The sequence below is a fragment of the Calidris pugnax genome, unplaced genomic scaffold (assembly GCF_001431845.1).
Source record: "Calidris pugnax isolate Ruff unplaced genomic scaffold, ASM143184v1 scaffold56, whole genome shotgun sequence".
Taxonomy (NCBI): domain Eukaryota; kingdom Metazoa; phylum Chordata; class Aves; order Charadriiformes; family Scolopacidae; genus Calidris; species Calidris pugnax.
The window spans coordinates 2570805-2590055 of NW_015090839.1; the positions used below are offsets into that span (position 1 = coordinate 2570805).

The window sequence follows — 19251 nt, forward strand, 5'->3', positions numbered from 1 at the left end:
AAGGAGAGGTATAATGGGAATAGCAATAGTATTAGTTAATTAAGAGAAGAGCTTGGGGAGATAAAGTTTTAAAACACTTCAGATTCTCATTTCTAAAATAGCTTGATTAAATAAAAATAATTATTTTGCAGTCTTGCTGTAATCAACAGATCATGTATGTTATATGGAAGGAAATCTTGATTTCCAAAGAATTATTTACAATAAAACCAGTATCATTAGTACTAAATGATGTAAACTTTCATCCTTATTGTGATTGACAAACAGTGGTATGACAATACAGGCATTAAACTATACAATTGCACTTTTTTTTCATGTGCTAACCTACAAAATAGGTATGATTTAATTTGAGCATTTTATTTGTTGCTTCTCATCTTGTATAGTTTTTGAAATTAATTTCTCTTTTTGTTGATTAGGAATTAAATACTGGAAGTTGATGATTTGCTAGTTTATAATAATCTAACTTAGATGAGTGGTACCATTCCAGTATTGGACAGATCCAGGAACCATTCATGCTGCATCTGGGTTTGAAAGAAATGTCAGTAATCATGTGAGTGGCAGCTCAGCGATACAGGTACCAGCTGTAATCAAGGCATTTTTACAGAGCTGTGTATGAGGTGTGGGGTCATCAGAAGCTGTTTAGCTGCTTCTTCCATCTGAATCACCAATATGACTGCACAATTTTGAGTCTCAAGGTCAAGGCAAAGCAGTATCAGGTCTCTTGTACCTTAAATTTTGTTGTGTATGTTCTGTTCTCTTTCAATGCAGTGCATGGCTGGAAAAGTTGCACAGCTGACATTACTCTTTTTCCTGAGCCTTGCTCTTAATCTGGGGTCTGTAAGAGACAAATCTGCTTTTTAGAATTAAGTAAATTGTGTTAAAGACTTTGTTTGCACTGTCACAGCAAAGCAAACAAGATCCAAGAGAAACAGAGTTTATTACAGAAGAGTTTTAATAGTGTTGTCCTTTGGCTTAATTTGCTAGTATATAAAATACATATCAAGACGACAGTGGGACAAGCATTTCCAAGGTACAATAGGATTTCTTATTCAATGAGAAAAAAATCTCAGTAACTGATAAAGTTAGTCCTTTGGGACAAAGAAAAGGGGAAAAAATTACAGAATACACAGAAAAGGATACAAACTTTCAGGTAAGAGGCATGAAACTGTTTCTGAAAAGCAAAACCAACTTTTCATTTTGGTTTATTTTCTTGTTTTCTGAGAAAAGGTTAGAACCATATTTTTACAGTGCAAAGCATTATTTTAGAGTGAGAGCTTCAACCTTTACTTTTAGGCTCAGGAGCTTTAATTTGCTGTCATTAGGTTTTGTCTTATGCGACATAAAAAACACAGGGGAAGAAAAATTTAGCCATTTACTAAGATTGCTAAGGGTTATAAAAAAATCTTATGTTGATAGCACGCATTTTCAAAACTGAGTGCACATTCTGAGAGACCAGTTTTCTGTAGAGTGTTTCAAGAGACATGAACAGATCAATGCACATTTTTACCCGTGTCTCAACACTTACACCCTTCAGGGGCGTGTCCAATGAAACACATTTACTCTTTGCTTGGTACCTCTCCATTCCTGACAGTGTTGAGAATCCATTCCTAACCTAGGAGGTGATGCCCCAGCTATTATATGCATTTTCTAGGTTTCTGTTTGTCAATATACTTTATAAAGTGTGCTACCAAAGGCATTTATCATAAAAATCATATCAAACATTTTATCAGCTTTGCAAACTTCAGTTTTTTCCTAGAATTTTGTTGAGGCTAAACAGAAAAGCAACTGTGATATAAATAGGTAGAAGAATTAGGTGTGCAGGATATACAATGTGTTTAGCTGTTTACAGTGGCATTTTTGTGGGATTCTGACAGAGTCATTTTGCCACTTCTTTGCTAAATGTTAATTGAATGCCGCTACCTGTAGAAATTATGTAGTCTTGGGAGAACGGGATAAGCAATTCTATGATAAACATAACTCATTTGCAGCTCTTGTCAACCCTGTAATAAGATTTACAATGTCTGTGTGTAAGAAATAAAACTTTATAATACATTTATTATACAGCTCATACTGTATATTCATTTCTCCATGTAACCTCCATTCTGAGACTAATATTCTCTTACCTTTTTACTTAGTGAAAAAAGCAGTGTAAATTTGTTTTTGTTGTGATCCTCTCTAGGAATTGGGTTGATCAGAAATAAAAAGCCAAGTGTCAGTTGAAAATGGCATATACTCCACTGCACAAGAACAAAAAAAAGCTCTGGTATTGCTATTCAGTTTGTTAAATTTGGGGAAAAAAATCAATTTCTGTTTATATCCCTGTGCATGAGAAGCAATGGCTAGTTTAAGAGGTGAATGATATTAAACATTTAATATTCTTTTCTCTTTTAAAGTATAAGAGATTTTTTCCCTCAAATCTATGTATTAAATGTTTTTATCTGAAAAAAAGATACTAGAACTGCTATACTGTTGATTTTTATATATGGCTATATGGAGGGAATAATAAGTTATTGCATTTAAATATTACAATTTTGAAATAGGTTTTTAGACATTACATGAACTGTTGCCAGTTGTGGAAAGTTAAATGTTTAGCAGCTGAGTTGGTAAGTCTCATATGTATATCATCAGTTACCATGGGACAGTACAAAAACAGGGTTGTCCCACTCATAGCCCAACTACAGCTCAGAAAATTAGGAGTAAGAGTTCCTATTAAGACTTTCTTCACAATTACCACTTGACAGTTTCTCGCATCTTCCTCTAAAGCCCGTGTGGGGAGATGGAGTGTTTCATAACTGCAAGTTGTGTTATGGTGTGGTTTCTAATACCTGTCTAATTACAAAGAAAAAAGTTTTGTAAATTTGGGGAAGTTCTGTGTTTTGCAACGAGACAGGCTGACCTTTGTGTGTGTATGCTTGGTTGAAGTAAATGTTTTCTTAGAAGCTGTTTGGGTCTTAGTGATATATCAGGCCACCTAGCAGAATTAAAAGCTTTCTTACAGCATTTATCAAGGACTGAATCCCACAGAGCTGTAACTTTTTTTGCATGCTTTACTCCTCTAACAGTTTATTAAAATGCCCAAGAGGTTAAAAGATGCCTTTTTTTCTGAGATTGGTAGGGAAACTTAATTTCAGGACCAGTATCTTTCAGCTTCCAATGTTACTTGCTGTCCTTTGCTGCGAACGGTGCAAATGGATTGTTTAGCTCTGATCTTCAAACAGTCCAACTAGGAAATACACTTCAAGCTCCAAAGAATTACTCAAGTAACAAGCGTCCTCACCTAGAAAGGCTTTCTTTTGCGGCTGACAGCCTCCTTCAGTTTGCCCAGTTACTTCAATTCAGATGAGTTGACCTTAGCTGCTCCAAAAAACTTTTTACCCTTAATCTTTGACCCTTCCTTAGCTGTTAGGTCCAAGGTCAATTCTGTGTTATTTTTGCATTAACATATGCAGCTGCCTTTCAGATGCAGCCAAAAGGAAATTTGCTGATATGCATAAATATGGTTGGGATGATAAACATCAAAAAAAGAAAAGCCTAGGATATTAAGACAGAGAATGCACCGAGGAATGTGGCATTCAATTTCCTGTTTTGTCATTTATATATGACATACCATAATTTTTATGTAGCCGTTTTGCCCATAAACATATCAACACAATTTTCTAAAACAAGAAATGACAAATTATCTTTTCAGGCTTGCACTTGGTGAATGAAAACAAATTAAGTTTCAATTTATTTCTGTATACTTTTGGAAGATTTTATTCATCGTGAGAAAGGAAATGTTTCTCCATTCAGGAGAGAATTGTAACAATTATATATTGTGTGCAGTGACAAAACAAAACATTCAACCGTATATTCTGTTCAAAATGTCAACTATTCTTGAAGACCTCACTTTGAGACAAATTCTTTCTGTATTTTTTTTAGTATAATGCTGATATTTTTTTTTCTTTCTTCCCAGGTTATTTAATAGGGTTTCTAATAAAAACTATGGGAGAAAAAGCTATTGGTCAGTTAGCTTGGTTATCTCTGTGCAACAGACAGAGGTGTGATTACAGCTCACAGAAATCCAAAATATACGTCAGTTAGGGGGTCAGACTGCAGTTTCCTATTCAACTAAGCCATTTAATGTCTCACTGCAGACAAAAGGTTAATTCTTGCTTCTGTTTCTCTCACTCCCATCTATGCTACTTGCTCCTTATTGGACCCCTCTATAACCGTACTTTACTCACTAGCAGCCTCGTGGGTCTATCTGTGGGTTTTGCCAGTATAGGCTCTTCTCATTGTAATGAACTGAATTGACCCTTGTGGAGGTCCTGGTCCAATGTTTTTTGCCAGGAGAAAGTAAGCAAAAGCAACGCACAAACAGAGGCAGGGAGGAATGGGACCTCTATGCCTTCTAGCAAATGCAATCTGTGATGCCATATGACCACATCTGGTGGGACTGGAGCACTTAGTGCAAACACCATTTCAGGTGTTGCACTAGCTTCCCTGGGACATGGAGTAGGAGTAATTACACAGCCATTAGTATCCAAACTAGCTTATTTAAAGCCAACTGTTTTAAGTAAAACACTTCACTGTAGTATAAATGTACTATTAGACCGTTAGAGTAAAAATTTGCTGGCTTCTCAGCCTCTTGAAAACTTTGAAGTGTTTATTCACTAGCATTGTGGGTTAGATTTAAAAAAAAATAAAAATCTGGTCTCAAGATTTATTTATAAAGGGAACATTTTTGCCTGCATTCTGGCAGTAGTTAGCAATGTTACTGCTGCATGAGCAATTAACACCTATATACATGATAAAGTTTGTGTCTCATAGCAGACTCAAGTCATTATTAAAGCACTGGCATTAAGGCCTTACAAGCATTGATAATCTTCACAAAATGCTTGGTGGCAGTAGATCAGCAAGGAAGTGGTATCTGCCTGCATATAATTGAGTGGTTCACAAGCCAACAGCAAGCAGGTTGCCTAATGGAAAGGCTAAACTTTAACACATTTATTCACACCCCCTGATACGGACCTTTATGAGGTATATGGAAGATCATATTTATCCTGCTGCAGATGATAGAATTCTGTACAAACTGTGATTAAATCTATTTTTGAGTAGGTGTAAGCAGTCTTTTAAAGAGAATCTTGGAATCATTGCAGTTGAAGCTTTTCAGGGTAGTACAAAACCCAGGTATAAGATAGGGACTTTCTTTGAAATGCTGTTGTTAATCTTGACTGTTACTTTTTCATCTAGAGCCACAGAACCCAACCTGACCAGTAACCACTGGTTACTGTTGCAAGTTACTATTCTTATGTGGTAAAGCTGGGAGACCAGTATCAATGGGCTCTCTTTTGGCACAATGTGTTCTAATTGTTCAATTACTCCAGCCAATGTCTTATGTATTTCAGTCCCCAACTACGACTGAGTAGATGGTTGCAAAAAGCTAATGAAGCAGGTTTTTTTCCCCACCCACATCAACATTTGCATTTTGACTTGTGTTTTCTTTGAGTTTCTTGAGTGCTAAAATAATTTCTAAGTTCACTGGAACTCAATGATCCCTCAATTATCTGTATTTTTAGGGTTTTTAATCTTATTTTTTCCTCATGAGAAACTCTGCAGAGTTATAACTGAAAAGAGAGTTCTGTGACTGTAATCCAAAACAATAAAGAGGTTCAATGAAGAGATAATCAAGATCATGGAGGTCAGGTAGCTCGTGGATGGTCCAGATGCAGTCTGTTTTTTTTAGGAATTCTGTCAGCTGCTTATTGCTGGAAGCTGCCACTAGAGTAAATAACATTACCTTTTTTTATCCTCTTGTCTTAATATGCACTCGTACTTACTGTCTGAAGTGGGATGTAGGCTGCAGGATTTTAGGCCTGACCAAGTAAGATTCCACTAATTCCTAGAAGTCTCATAAAGTCATGAACACAAGTAAAATTTGAAGAGAAAATTATCTGAGAATCTTAAATTGCACTTCTCTGTTGTCCCTCCTCCCTCCCCCTCAAATGATTACATTTCCCTTCTACATGTTATCCTATCCTTTTCCCAGAAGCAATTAGATTCTTTGCAAACAAGGAAATATAGAGCAGGCCAGCCCTGGAGATACAAACATGTAAAAATTGTGCTAAAAAATATCAAACCTGCCTAAGCCTGAGGGAATAGAAAGAAAACACAGTATGTTCTGTTTACTGCATAGCAATAAATCTCTTTGGGAGTCTGGACAGGGAACTGTTTCCTTCTCTCTTAGCTTCAGATGCCGTTTTTCTGTTCTCTGTTATGATTGTGGGTGCTGCTTCAGGTTAATGCAAACACACACACCACTGTAGGTTTAAGAATCTGCTTCGAAGTTCCATAGCAAAAATAAGTGTCTACCTGAAAGGTATCAAAAGAACGAATTCATTAAAAAAGTTTTGACAACTGAATTATAATCTCTAAAAATAGTGGAATGTGCTTAATGTTAATATAACAGTTTACTAATGGACTATAAAGCTTTAATCAGTATTAAAAATCACTTGAGACATTTTTGATTAACAGAAGCTACAAATAATGCTACAGAAGCTACAAAAAAATGCAGCGACCATTGAGTTTGGCTATGAAAACCATTAACCATCTAAATACAATTTAAAAAAAAAAACACCACAAACTTTTGAGATTTCTTCCTACTTTATCTTCTTTTGCTTAAACCTGTAAATGTGGTGGGGATGAAACTAGCAGGATAGAAATGGTCTCTATCTTACTGTATGTTGTATTCAAGTCCAACAGTATCACCTTTGACTTCAGAGATTTATTTATTTATTTAAAATCTTGCTTGGGATTGTATAAACACATTCTGAAATGCTCATAATTTAGGGCCTTGTTCTACACTAGCAAAAATTAAGGCTATTTCTACCTATTTCTCTGGAGATTTTTTTAAAAATGATAACGTGTTTATGTAGAACTTCCCTTAATGGCTTACGTGCATGGCAAGTACTGTTTCAATTAGAGTAGTTCGAAGCGAGTCCCAGGACTGTTTTACATCTCGGTTATTTTAGCGCCAGGGTGATTTGTGGTGTCTGGCCTGACTGTGCAAAGGTCCAGCCTCACTGAAACATTATTGAGTACTGAGTGTTTCTGGACCATGACTGTTGTCACGGTGCTGTGAGGCCATTCACCAGAATCATACTAACACTGGTACAGGGCAAAATTGCAGTTTTTCTGTCTCTACCAACCGTGAATGTATCTATTCTGAAACCTGTTTCTAACTGAAGCAGTTTAAGCAAAAGCTTAATTCACCCCCCAAAATAGGGGCTTCATGTCAGATTCATTGTGAGAAGGCGAAAAGCTTGTAAGTCGTATAATATGTGATTAAACTTTGCTGTGTAGGCATGTGCAAGATAAGTAATTTCTGGCTGAGAGAAACTGGTTTATTCAGCTGCTTGAAAATTCCTTCAGACTTGATGGAAACCTGCTTGGCTGCCTTGTGTATCTGCAGGAATGCTGCAGTATCTGTTCAGTAGATTTGTGGGAAACGTATGATTGAGAACCACAGGAGGTGTATTTGAAGTGAGAATGACAGGAAAGGCTTGAAAGGTTTGCAATTTCTGATCAAAGCAAATTTAAGGATAAAATAATCAGGGTCTCTAATTAAGTGATTTATCAAGAGTTTGCCATACGTAACAAACTCTAAATTTTTGGGGTTGCGAACTTTGGGAAATCCAAAATAGTTTTACTGCTGTATAACTGAAAGCCCAGACTTATGTTTTGGAGAAGAACTGTTCTTAGCTTGATGATGCAAAAAATGCATTGACACTTTTGTCCAAACTGCCATTCTTTTCTGGTCATAACCTGGATTTCTTGTTTTAATGCCACATAGTAGCAGTATTTTGTGTGCTATATGGTCTGTGTGATCTGCAGCTGCTTCAGAGGGATGAGAGTCTTGAGTCATGTCTGCTGGCAGCTTGCAGATATCTTGGATCATTTACAGCATATTAGCTGTGTATCCAGAACTGAATTGAAGTGCAAATGTTGACCTCAGAGTAATCTGAATCACTTTTTAGGGGTTTTGACTATATGACTGGATATCTGGGACTGTAAGAACTGATTTTGTCTACAGTTCTGAATTTGTGCATTGCCCTTCGCTAGCACAAGTTGTGAATTGGCAGGTACCAAATTTTAATTCTTAGTGGAGAACATACTAATCTGGTATTGATCCAATTTGCTGACTTTTCTCTAGCACTTCAGTCTTTTCAGAGAATATGAAGCAGAAAGTGGTCTATCACTATCTTCAGTTTCTTAAAACGGGATGTCATACATTGTTTAAAATCCAGTTCTTACTTAATAATGAATGAAGACTGTTCAGTGTTCTTCCTGAAATAAATCTGTGATTTTTAATTCAAGTTCTTGGGAAGTTGCTTGCTCTGCTCCATGTAATATAAAATCAATGTCCTGTTTCCCAGCTTTGTTATTTCCAGCATGGAGGTAAAGGAGTTGAACTGCTTTTAGTTAGTTATTGGCACGTTAATGGATTAGCTAGGGTAAATAAGATAGTACAGTTGTATTTTACTCATTCCAATCAATAAATATCTGTTCCTAAATCTATTTTCTGATACTTTTCACCAACAGTGAAAATTACAACTTGAGTGTGTGTGTGTGGCAAAAAGCCTATCTGAATAACTGCATATCTTTTTTTCCTCACTTACATTATAGTTATGATGATGATAAAGTCTTCATCTCCAGGTTAGTATTTGCACTATTTTGCAGCATTCGATGTTGTTTCAGTGTCAGGCAAACTGCAAGAGATAATGATTCTTATGGACTGTTTTAAATCATAACCTGTATATTTCCTGGCAGTTTGATCAGATAAATCTAAGCCACTGTGGTATAACTGCAGGGACCCTCGGTGTTTACTGACACATAGCTAAATGAGATAAACTTTAGATGATTTGGAGTTTAACCACTATAAATAAATTATTCTTGTAAAACTATACAAAAGTATGATCCCTAATTTTGCGGACAACATCGTGAACTTGCTGTTGATTTTGAGCAGTATTAAACAACTGAAACATTTAAATTTTTTGAATAGTTTTAGCTTATAGCTCATTAGAGGATTGCAAGCTTCATATTGAGTAAAAAATACAAAAGGGAAATGTGTTGATAATATCTTTATTTCTAAAAGTAATTTCTCTTGTTGTCTTTTTCCATGTATTATTCATCCTTTGGGAACAACCATCAATGCCTGAAGGTGCCTTTGTAATGTGTTTTCATTAATGCTGATTATTCTAGACAATCTATAAATTGATGTGTTCTGCGCCCCATGAGAATAATGATATATTGCTTTGGAAAAAACCAAGAGCCCTGTGGTTACGTTAGGCCTTGAAATATGATTATACCAGCATTGTTCGTAAATGTAGAAACTCATGGCACTGTGCAACTTCCTTTAGGAAAGAAAGTTATAATTAGAGAAACTCAGAGGCTGTTCACAGGATGAGCGAAAGAAAACTTCACTAGGGCTAGTGACCATCTTTGTTATATTACAGCCACAATGCATTCTCTATCTTAAATTTAGTGTAACATTATTTTCTGGCATTGAATATATGAAAAATGTTTGCAGAAGAACTTAATTATGGGAAGTGTTTTACAAATTATAAAACAAATCAACAGAACTTTTCAAATCAATTATGGAAAGATATTCTGTCATTAAAAGTACCAATGTTTAAAAGAATGATAAAATATGCTGTATTTTTATTGGACCTTTTTGTAAAGCTGTTTAGTATGTATTGCTTTGTTTTTTATATTTTTTTTAGCATTGGCAAAAAACATGCTATTAATTTTAGATGGAGTACTAAATGGAATCATCAGTTTAAATGCGGAACTTGGTTCTTAAATATGTAGTCATAAAGGGGACTCTGTAAAGTAGGTGTATACTGTCAGTTAAATAACAAAACTTCAATACCTACCTGCCCTTCTGGGGATAGAGTTTTATGAAGTGTCCTGCAGGACAGTCAATTTCAGCCGGGGTACAATAAAGTAAATGGATTCTAGATATCCCTAATTTCAGATGCAGAACTTTAAAATCTAGAGACTGTTAGCAGAAATTAACTGAATTTACCTTACCTTTATAAAAGGCCTTTGAAAAGAACCTTGTAATATCATCCTTTTCACTTAGAACAATCATGTCTGTACAACAGACTCGCAAATATTGCATTAGAATGAAAATAGTGAAGTGTAAGAATCTTTCTTTGGTTAGATGGGACATGAGGAAGAATCTTTCCTTTTCCATCCTTTCTCATAGACTTATTCCACCCTTCTCATATTTTTTTTAAAGCTAGTATTACAATACTAATTTTTACCATCTCAGTTACAATACTGGAATAAACCCAAGGAAAAGATACAGGGCAGCCACTTTCCAAACCTCCAAACCCAAATTCTCACACTAAGTAATGTGATGGCAGCACATTTAGCTACAGTAATTTATATGGCAGTTGAGTCACTGTACTGGAAAGCATACCAAAGAATAATACAGAGAAACACAAATGTGCCAAAAGAAAGTGAAGAAACAGACATTTTATTAATTTTAAGACAGGATTTTAAAAAGAAAACTGCATAGAAGCTTGGAAAAAAGAGAGTCAATCTCTCTGCTTGTGAAAGAAATAACTAGAATTTTCTGCATGTTATCTACATTACATTTAAAGGACTGGTACCTAAACATAAGTCTCAAATAATCTGTGTGCAGTTGGAAATGGGTAATGCACTAGGAGAAAAGAGGTAACAGGTTGGGGTGCTCACAAGGAGGCTTCATAACTAGAGAAAAGAGAAAGAAAAGTAAAAGATATAATCAATAAAGGCGGCAAATTCATGTTGGTAGAATATTTCAGTTAGGTTTTTTTGTAAATAATTTAATCTAATCTTTTATAACTGAACTATGCATTTTTCAGTAGTATTTATTGCTTAAGGAGGTATCCAGAGGTACTTTCAGTTAGCTGTTCTGTACTTAGATGCTGTGGGAATGAGCAGTCAGAATTCCGTCCTATGAGGTTTTCAAGGCAATTTCATGATCTCATAACTCTCCTAATTGCTAGCAAACTGGGACAAATCTTGATTCAAAGTCGGACTCTGGCTTAGTGAAAGCAGTGCTCTTCTCATGTAAAACTCATGAGTGAACTTCTGATAGTTAAAATAGTAATAAGCCTGCAGCGTCTTTTTTGGTTTTCCTGCTCTCCATGATGTTATAACTTCAGGATTTCCAAGAATACTAAATATAATGATCAAAACCATATTTTTAATCATAAAAATATGTAAATGAAATAAAATGGAGAAGCAACTCATGTGACATATCTGACAGAACTCAAACAGAAATTAATTTCTAACATGACATGTTACATATGTACATGTATGTGCCAATATATATGTGTCACAGAAGTGATATTAGGACTTTTTGGTTTAAAGACGATAAAAAACTTTTCTAATATGTTTGTTACAGTGTACTGGCTATTTTCATTATCAAAATTGCTCCATTTTAGTAAGAGAAGGGAATTGTTGTGATAATAGTCAAAATTGTCTGCACTTGTTTCCCCAGGGGCTGTTACTTGGTTGTTGAAAAAGTAACCTAGAGTGACTTTTCATATATAATTGCATAGCTTTGATGAGCTACTTCTGTTTTAATCGATTTCCAGAGTGAATCTCTTTGATTTTTTTCATGCAATCCTAAAAATACACCAGATGATTGATTTAAGCCTTGGCAAGTTTTTCTGTGAATATTAATGATTTTTTTTCCCCCCAGTCAAACTGTCTTCTTGTAGCTGTTTTTTAGTCACCTCGACAGCCCATGCTTGGAAACAATCATATTACTGACACATTTCATCAATTAGTTTAATCAGCTGAAAAGGAATGTTGTGAAAGCTGTAAAACAAAAAACTCACTGACTGTTTTACACAGTGTTTTTTCTGTCAAGCCATGAGGCAGGAAGTTGAATTTAAAGGTTCCATTTTTAATTTTACAGAGCTGCTAGAGAAGACCCTCAGAAGAGAGGAAGAAATGGGAGCTCTCCAGGTATACTTTCTATTTAATTAACTAGCTACGCTTTTTGTCACCCTTAAAATTACCAAATTGTATTACAACATTATGATTTGCTGAACTCCCTTGTATCTTAAATTCAGCTTTGGAAATATATGCAGCCAAATAGAGACCTGATAGCTGGTAATACTGTTGAGTTTCTGCACACCAATTTAGTTGCAAATTAGAGAAGATTCAAGTAGTCAGCATTCTCCTATGAGTCGATAAATCTAGTCCATCAATGACAAGAATGCTGTTTTTAAGTCACACTATATACTGAAGTTGCTCTATTATGCTCTAGTGCTGGCTTTGCTGAAGCTGTATGTTGAATAGGGGCAGTGCAAGTCTGCATTCAGAAGTGCAAAAATGCTTTATACTCCATTGGTTGGTTTAGATTTTCTGGGCTGTGTTGCTTTCTTCTCCATCTCCGAATAAAACTGAAAGTTAAAGATTTTAAGTAAGGATTTTAAATCTCTGAAACGTTAAGTGTCCATAATCACCTTCCGGAGAAAGAAGGGACCAGCTGATATGTGCTAGGACTTGATACAATATAGTAAATCTTCATTGTATGGCATCTGACAGTAAAGCTGCTTGTGCCTAAACACTTTAAATTTGTGCTTAGAAAGTAAGATTTACCCTAGGCTCAGCTTTGGAATAGTATTTTAGCATTACAGTCAAAGAAAACATGCTCCTTTGAAATGAAAATGGCTCAGAAAGCAAAATCAACCTGGAATATCTAAATTCTGAGGCTCGGGACATTATTGGGGAGCGTAGTGTATGTATTCTCCAGAATAAAGAAGGAAAAAAAGGAATATTTAACAACAAATTACAGCAAAAAATACCTAAAATGAATATAAAAAAGTTTAGATACACAGTGAAGAGTATACCAGTGAAGCACCATTCTATAAGGTTACTGGAAGCCTGATGTTTATGAGGGAATTAATGAAGATAAGGCTATTAAAGAAAATGAAATTATGTATTAACCTGAGCTTTGACCATGGGAGTTTGAAGATAAGCCTTCTCTTCTCATGGAAGAAATAGAAGGCATTTTGAGGGCTGGAGGTATCAAAGAGTTAGTGTAGAAACAGTTTGATCCAGTAAGGAGAGACAAGTTTCAAGACCCAAAAGTTACACAACGCACCAATCCAGCTGTTTCCTGTTCAAACAAAAATCTTGGCCTAGCTTTCTGGCAGCTCAAGTTCAACAAGGCTGAGAGCTTGTCTGCGCAAGCAGTTTACACAGGTGCATATCTAGTTACATCAATGTAAAAAGATCTCCTTTCAAGTGAAGCAATTCTGCATCTGCTTTCATGTGAAGCTCGGTAGTTGACAAATTGTTCTAATGATGTTACTTCTGATTGAATGAGGAGTAATTTTATATGGCAGAAAGTTGCATCATAGCAGTGTCTTGTGTGCATATATGTGCTTGCCTGGATTTCTGAGGCTCTGTCAAGTTCCTGATCAAATTGCTTTTAGCCATTCCCTAATTGGTGGTTCTGGTTAGGTATGTGACTTGTACCGCTCTGACTGCTATTTTTGTATTCAAATGCTTGATGGCAGTTTTTTACTCCTTCAGATGCCCATGCTTGCATAGTCAAAGTAGTCAGCAAAAACGTCTATTTTTTTCTAGATAGTATCATGTCCAGCTTAGTGAATGTTTCAAAATGTTCCTGGCCTGGGATCCTCTGTTCTTGTAGTGCTGTATTCTAAACTTGCAATGGCTGAATATGCACAACTTTGCTAGCAAATAGTTGTAAAAACCAACCCATGTCATCATGCCTGAATCTCCCCAAGCTGTAGCATCTCAATATATAAAGCATAGGAAGTAAGAGGAAAGGGAGAATTTCCTTAAACACAGCATTTCCCAGAGCTGAAACTGGCACTTTTAGCCCTTTATTCACCAGGTGACATAGACTATTTGTTTCTGCTGAGCCCCAGTTCAGCATGTGTATGGTTAGTTAATGTATGAATGCTTCCATTGAAGTGGATTGCTAGAAGGTAATTGTCAAATTAAGGATCGCTAGCAAATAAAATAATACTTCATCAAGTAGACAGTGGAAATCTTTATACCTACATCTTTCAATGTGAACCTGACTCTTGTCTTGTGTGTCAAGATGGAAACTATATGTAATATACGCAATTCTTTGATACAGGGTGTTTGGGGATCTAGCAGGCTGAAACTTTGCGTGACATCACCATATTCTCGGTTTTTAATTTTGAACTTGTTGCATACTTTTGACTGGAGTTTCTATGTTATACATACTTATGTTATAAAAATTTATATTTATATATGAGATTATATAGTTATATAGTAGAGTGTAACATAGATAATATCTATATTCTCTTTACACCTATGCTTGCTCTCTGTTGTTACATGTGTACCTATACTCATTGTAACACGATTTTTAACGTGTGAGGAGTCTAGTTCACTTTCTACATTCTCTCTGATAGCTACTCCAAGAATATAACCTCACTTCTTTTCTTACCTCATTGGAAGAAAAAAGGCGCTGATTATCAGGTTTTCATCTTCCTTTTTCTGAAAACTGTTCCGCGGTACAAAACATTGCATTCATGAAAATAATATGCTATGCATGATAATTGCAATATTCAACTGTATGAATGTTCCCTGGGAAAACATTTGCAAGCCATTTTCATTTGCTTTGGCAGTAGTGACATGCTAATATGAATTTTTAAAACTAAATATAAAATACAGAATCTTAATTTGAAAATCTAAATATATTGATAATGCACAAAATTCCCATTACATTACATGCTAGTTTTAAGAAAATTATCTGCTGAGATTGTAAGAGTTTATTCAGTTTTTAGAATCAGGCAGCTAGATCATGTGCCCTATTTAATAGATGAGTCATTTTGAAAACACTCTTTATTCTACCATTGGACTCATCCTACTAATACATTCACTTTAAGAATTTTTTTTATTGAAGTAGTCCTTTTTAGCTGAAGAAATTTATGTCTGAATTGCTGTTCACTATCACCACAAGTTTATGAGATCTGCAAATACCATTTTTTATAGTAATGAGCTTGGGTTTTGTTGCAGAATCCTTAAATAAATATGAATATTTGTAACAACCACTGCAATGTTTTGGAGGAACAAGCATCTCAACATAAATATTTTTGAGTTTTTCCCATAATATTTTTTCACGTATACTGATGTACTGAAATACACAGTCTGTGTCTCAGACCTGCATCCAAGAAAGTATAGATATTAGTATATAATACATCGCTTTTCTGACAGAAAATTTTAGTGAAATTAAGTAAATTTTTGCTTATGCAACATTGTAGTTGGAATCCACCACCACCACACATTGTGATGGGCACAGAACACACATTTCTTAGGAGACAAGTCAAAGTTTAAGTATTCTAGAACATCATATTATCCTGTTTTTACTGATAAGAAACTAAAACATAGGTGAAATAAATCTAAAGGAAAACATTAGGTACCTCGGCCTTTTCCTCATCCTTTGTCACTGTGTTTCCTCCTGCATCTGATAAAGGATGGAGATTCATCTGAGCCTTCCTTTTGTTGTTCATATATTTATAGAAACATTTTTATTGTCTTTTAATGGGAGTAGCCAGACTAAGTTCTAGTTGGGTTCTGGCCCTTCTGATTTTCTCCCTGCTTTTCCTTGTAGTCCTCCTGAGTTTCCTGCCCCTTCTTCCAAAGTTGTAAGCTCATTTTTTCCCCCACCAAGTTCCAGCCAAAGCTCTCTGTTCAGCCAGGCCGGTCCTTCTCACTGGCTCATCATTTGACACATGGGGACAGCCTGCTCACAGCCCTTAGGGATAAGATCATCGTTTGTTTTGTTTTTAAAAAAAAATGAAAAATTAAAAGCTTACATTTTTGTTGATTTTTTTCAAAACCTGCTACTTTGAAAGAGTCCTGTAACCAAAACTGATAAGTGGAGTTTTTTTTCTCCATATCATTGCTTTATTATTTATCATCGGTTTATGCACATGGAGTTTCAAACCACAGTGTATGCAGTTCTAACATCAGTTTAGTGGCATCCACTACTGGCAAAATGTTAACATTTTTTTAAGCAGTTGTATTTTGATAGTGTATTAGATTATTGTGCACTCCTGTTTTCCCTTTTGATATTTCCTCACGCATACTTTCCTGAACAGTCTTGCTTGGTTTTTTGTACATCTTCAAAACCAATTAGTCTTTTCCAGAGACTATTTTATTTATTTATTTTTTTTAGCCTCAGTTCATACAGTTATTTTTCCTACAATTTATTGTCTTACTTTCTGCCCCTATTGTAAGGGGCTGATGAAAACTAACATCATTTGGACCCCGAACATCATTCAGTGAATGAGCTTTAAACATTTCACTAGGGTGAACCATGTCTTTTCTTCAAAAGATTATATGAATAAAAGCTAGCCCTTTACTAATCCAAGGGATGCTTGCTTTACACAAGCATGTAAATACACAATATGTAAATACTGGTTTTACATGAACATGTACGCTTGTTCAGGTAGTAAACTGAAATAAACCCTAAAAGAGTCTTTGTAACTCATTCCCACCTAATCTTAAAAAAAAAGAAAAAAGAAAAATACTTCCTCATTCTTGCAAATGGCAAGAAATGTGTCTCACTCCAAAATTCTTCCATTGGTCTAAGAAATTTTTGTTGTACCTGTTGCTTTCAGAATCGCGAAGTTAATTGAGACTTGTGTAATTGCTTTTGGATGCTGCAGGAATTAATCCAGATCATTACAATCATTTTTACCTGTTAGGGAGGGATAGAACAGAAACAAGTATAAGGATTCTTAGCTTAATCCACCCAGAAAGGAAAAAAAAAAAAAAATCCTCTCCCATACTTTCAAAAAAGTAATATTTGAGCAAGGTAAGAATTCGTGTAATGTATAATGTCTTAATGCTCAAGTACTCTAAATATGGGCTCACCGAAACACTTCAATGTGTGTTTTCTTAGATTACTAGTGCCAGACTACATGATCTTGATTTTCCTAGCTCAATATTTTTCTTAAAGATATTTTTAAATGAAAATGGAATGTTAAAATATATACAGTAAACTTAAAAATTGTGGGTTCTTTGTATTTTGTGCTGGATTAAAACTGACACAAGCTTATTTGCCTTTTTTTTTTTGTCTGACATTAGACTTTGACTAACATAATCTTGTTATTAATAAAACATTCTTCAGAGCTATTTCTGGATAACAGAATAAGATATGGAATTTACTTTTTAGTTTTCTAAGGAAATGCCTGAAAGAAAACTAAACCAGATGCTAACGTGACATGAACTCCAAAACATGCTAGATTTACAGTCACAGATGATCAAAAAAAGAAATCAAACTTTGGGATACATAAGAGTAAAACCAACAATACTGAAAATCTAATGGTACTATTTGAAAATAATATATCATAGGTAATTTTTTTCAAATTCTTTCTTACCTTGTTTCTGGGGAGTTTCTTTTCTTTGGAACATATTTCTAAGTGAAATAGTATCATAAATGGGTCAGAGGACTGATTAAGTACAGCAGTTCTTATTCAATGAGATTTTTACAAAATGCCATACATATGACCAGCAAAAACCCCAAATGAATTCTTCTCATCATTGTTCAACTTACATTGCATTTATATTCTTTCCTTTCTAATGGCATCTTGTACTTTATTTTTAGGACCGTATTATGGCCTTAGAAACGGTAAGTTTCTTAAATTCATTTCCAAATCAGTCACAATGACGCTGATAATTTTTCTAAATTATGAAAAATATTATTTTAATGTATTTAAAAAAAAAAAGGGTTGCAGTTCTGTCGTTTTAACTGTCATTTTACATTTAAGAGAAGATATGATAATTTTACACCACACCGTTCTGTGTAGGTATTTAAGCACTGGTTGTACAAAATACAATATAATGTTGTAATTTTTCTGTACAGTTCATCCTCATCCCATCCCTGGGAAAAGAAACGTTATAGATTTGAGCCATACAGAGGATGTTCTTTTTCTACTGCTAACACTTCTAACCGTCAAGATGTAGTAGATCTAATTATTTTGTTAATCGAGTTATTTCAGTGTGCTTTTTATCCTTTTTCATCTGCCCACATCAGCACTGCAACTAAAAGCATGAAGGAATACCATTTTAATGATTAATTAATATAATTTAATAAGACATTAAGTTGGAAGGACAAAAGCCTTCACACATGTATATGCCATGAATGCAGCTGGATTACCCAGATGTCCCAAACTAGTAAATCTATCAGGGGAATAGCTGGGATGAGTCTTGGCTTGCAGTGGTGTTCCTGAAGCATGCTTCTTTCCTCTTTTGTAGGAATGTCCAATTAGACATCCCACAATAGTATCTATCAGGCCTGAAGTTTCTTTTCATTGGAAATCTAGAAAATTTCGTCTAAAAAAACCCCCAGACAATATCAAGGCTACAAGTATAAACTTTTAAAATTTACATGTTCAAATTATTATTTTATCCTTTCTGATTGTCTGTGTACCTCTGAAAACAGCTTCCGATTTAAAAAAATATACTTAAAATATATTCAGTGTCTTCAAAAAATAGCTTGCATTCACACACAAAAGGCCCATTGTAAATCAGAGTGCAGTGCTGGAACTCCTGCCTGTGTGGGAGCTGGGAGCTAATGCTCAAATTCAGTGTCCTGGCACTTCACATAGTGCTGTGTTAGTGTAAAGTGCTGCCAGGACATTAGTTCTGTTCAGGAGCATCTCTTATTCATGGTTTGCTTACGTGACAACCAGTCAGGCATGGATCCGCTGCCATCCCTTTCTCACGAACCATGAGTTAAACTGCCTGCAAATGCCTTGTCCTTTCTGCTCCCAGAGCTGTTTTGACACAGGCAGAGAGTAATTGCTTGCAAATAGCACAATGTCATGCAAATTCAATCCATATTTTGTGACAATGTTTGTTTCTGGGCTTTTTGGGAGCCTTTCTGCTTTTTATACTTTTAATCTCTTCTACTTTAAGAAGGAAGATTTATAAGTTATTGTACAGATAGAAGAGGATTATTAGCATGAGTAAAATATAATTATCTTTCTTAACGCAAGTTGGGAGGTAACACCTGCACACAAATTTGTGATGCTAAATCCTAGAGCTTGAAATCAATCACTGCTTGCTTTATTGCTAACGTTGGAAGATGTGTAAAGTTAAGCCATGAGATTGTACGCAAGAAAAGTATGGTCATCCCTAAGGCCGTCAAATGTTCCCAAGGCACTCATTTTACTCTAGCCATAAAGTTCTTCTGTG

At 35.1% G+C, this 19251-nt stretch overlaps 1 protein-coding gene across 1 annotated transcript in view; it reads left to right on the top strand.

Moving 5' to 3' along the window:
- Positions 1-19251, top strand: part of CEP128 (centrosomal protein 128kDa) — a 110016-nt gene that overhangs the window by 66644 nt on the left and 24121 nt on the right. The window contains exons 18-19 of the mRNA XM_014941668.1: positions 11954-12003; positions 17660-17683. Of these exons, the coding sequence (XP_014797154.1) occupies positions 11954-12003; positions 17660-17683 (74 nt within the window). The remainder of the gene's footprint in view (positions 1-11953; positions 12004-17659; positions 17684-19251) is intronic.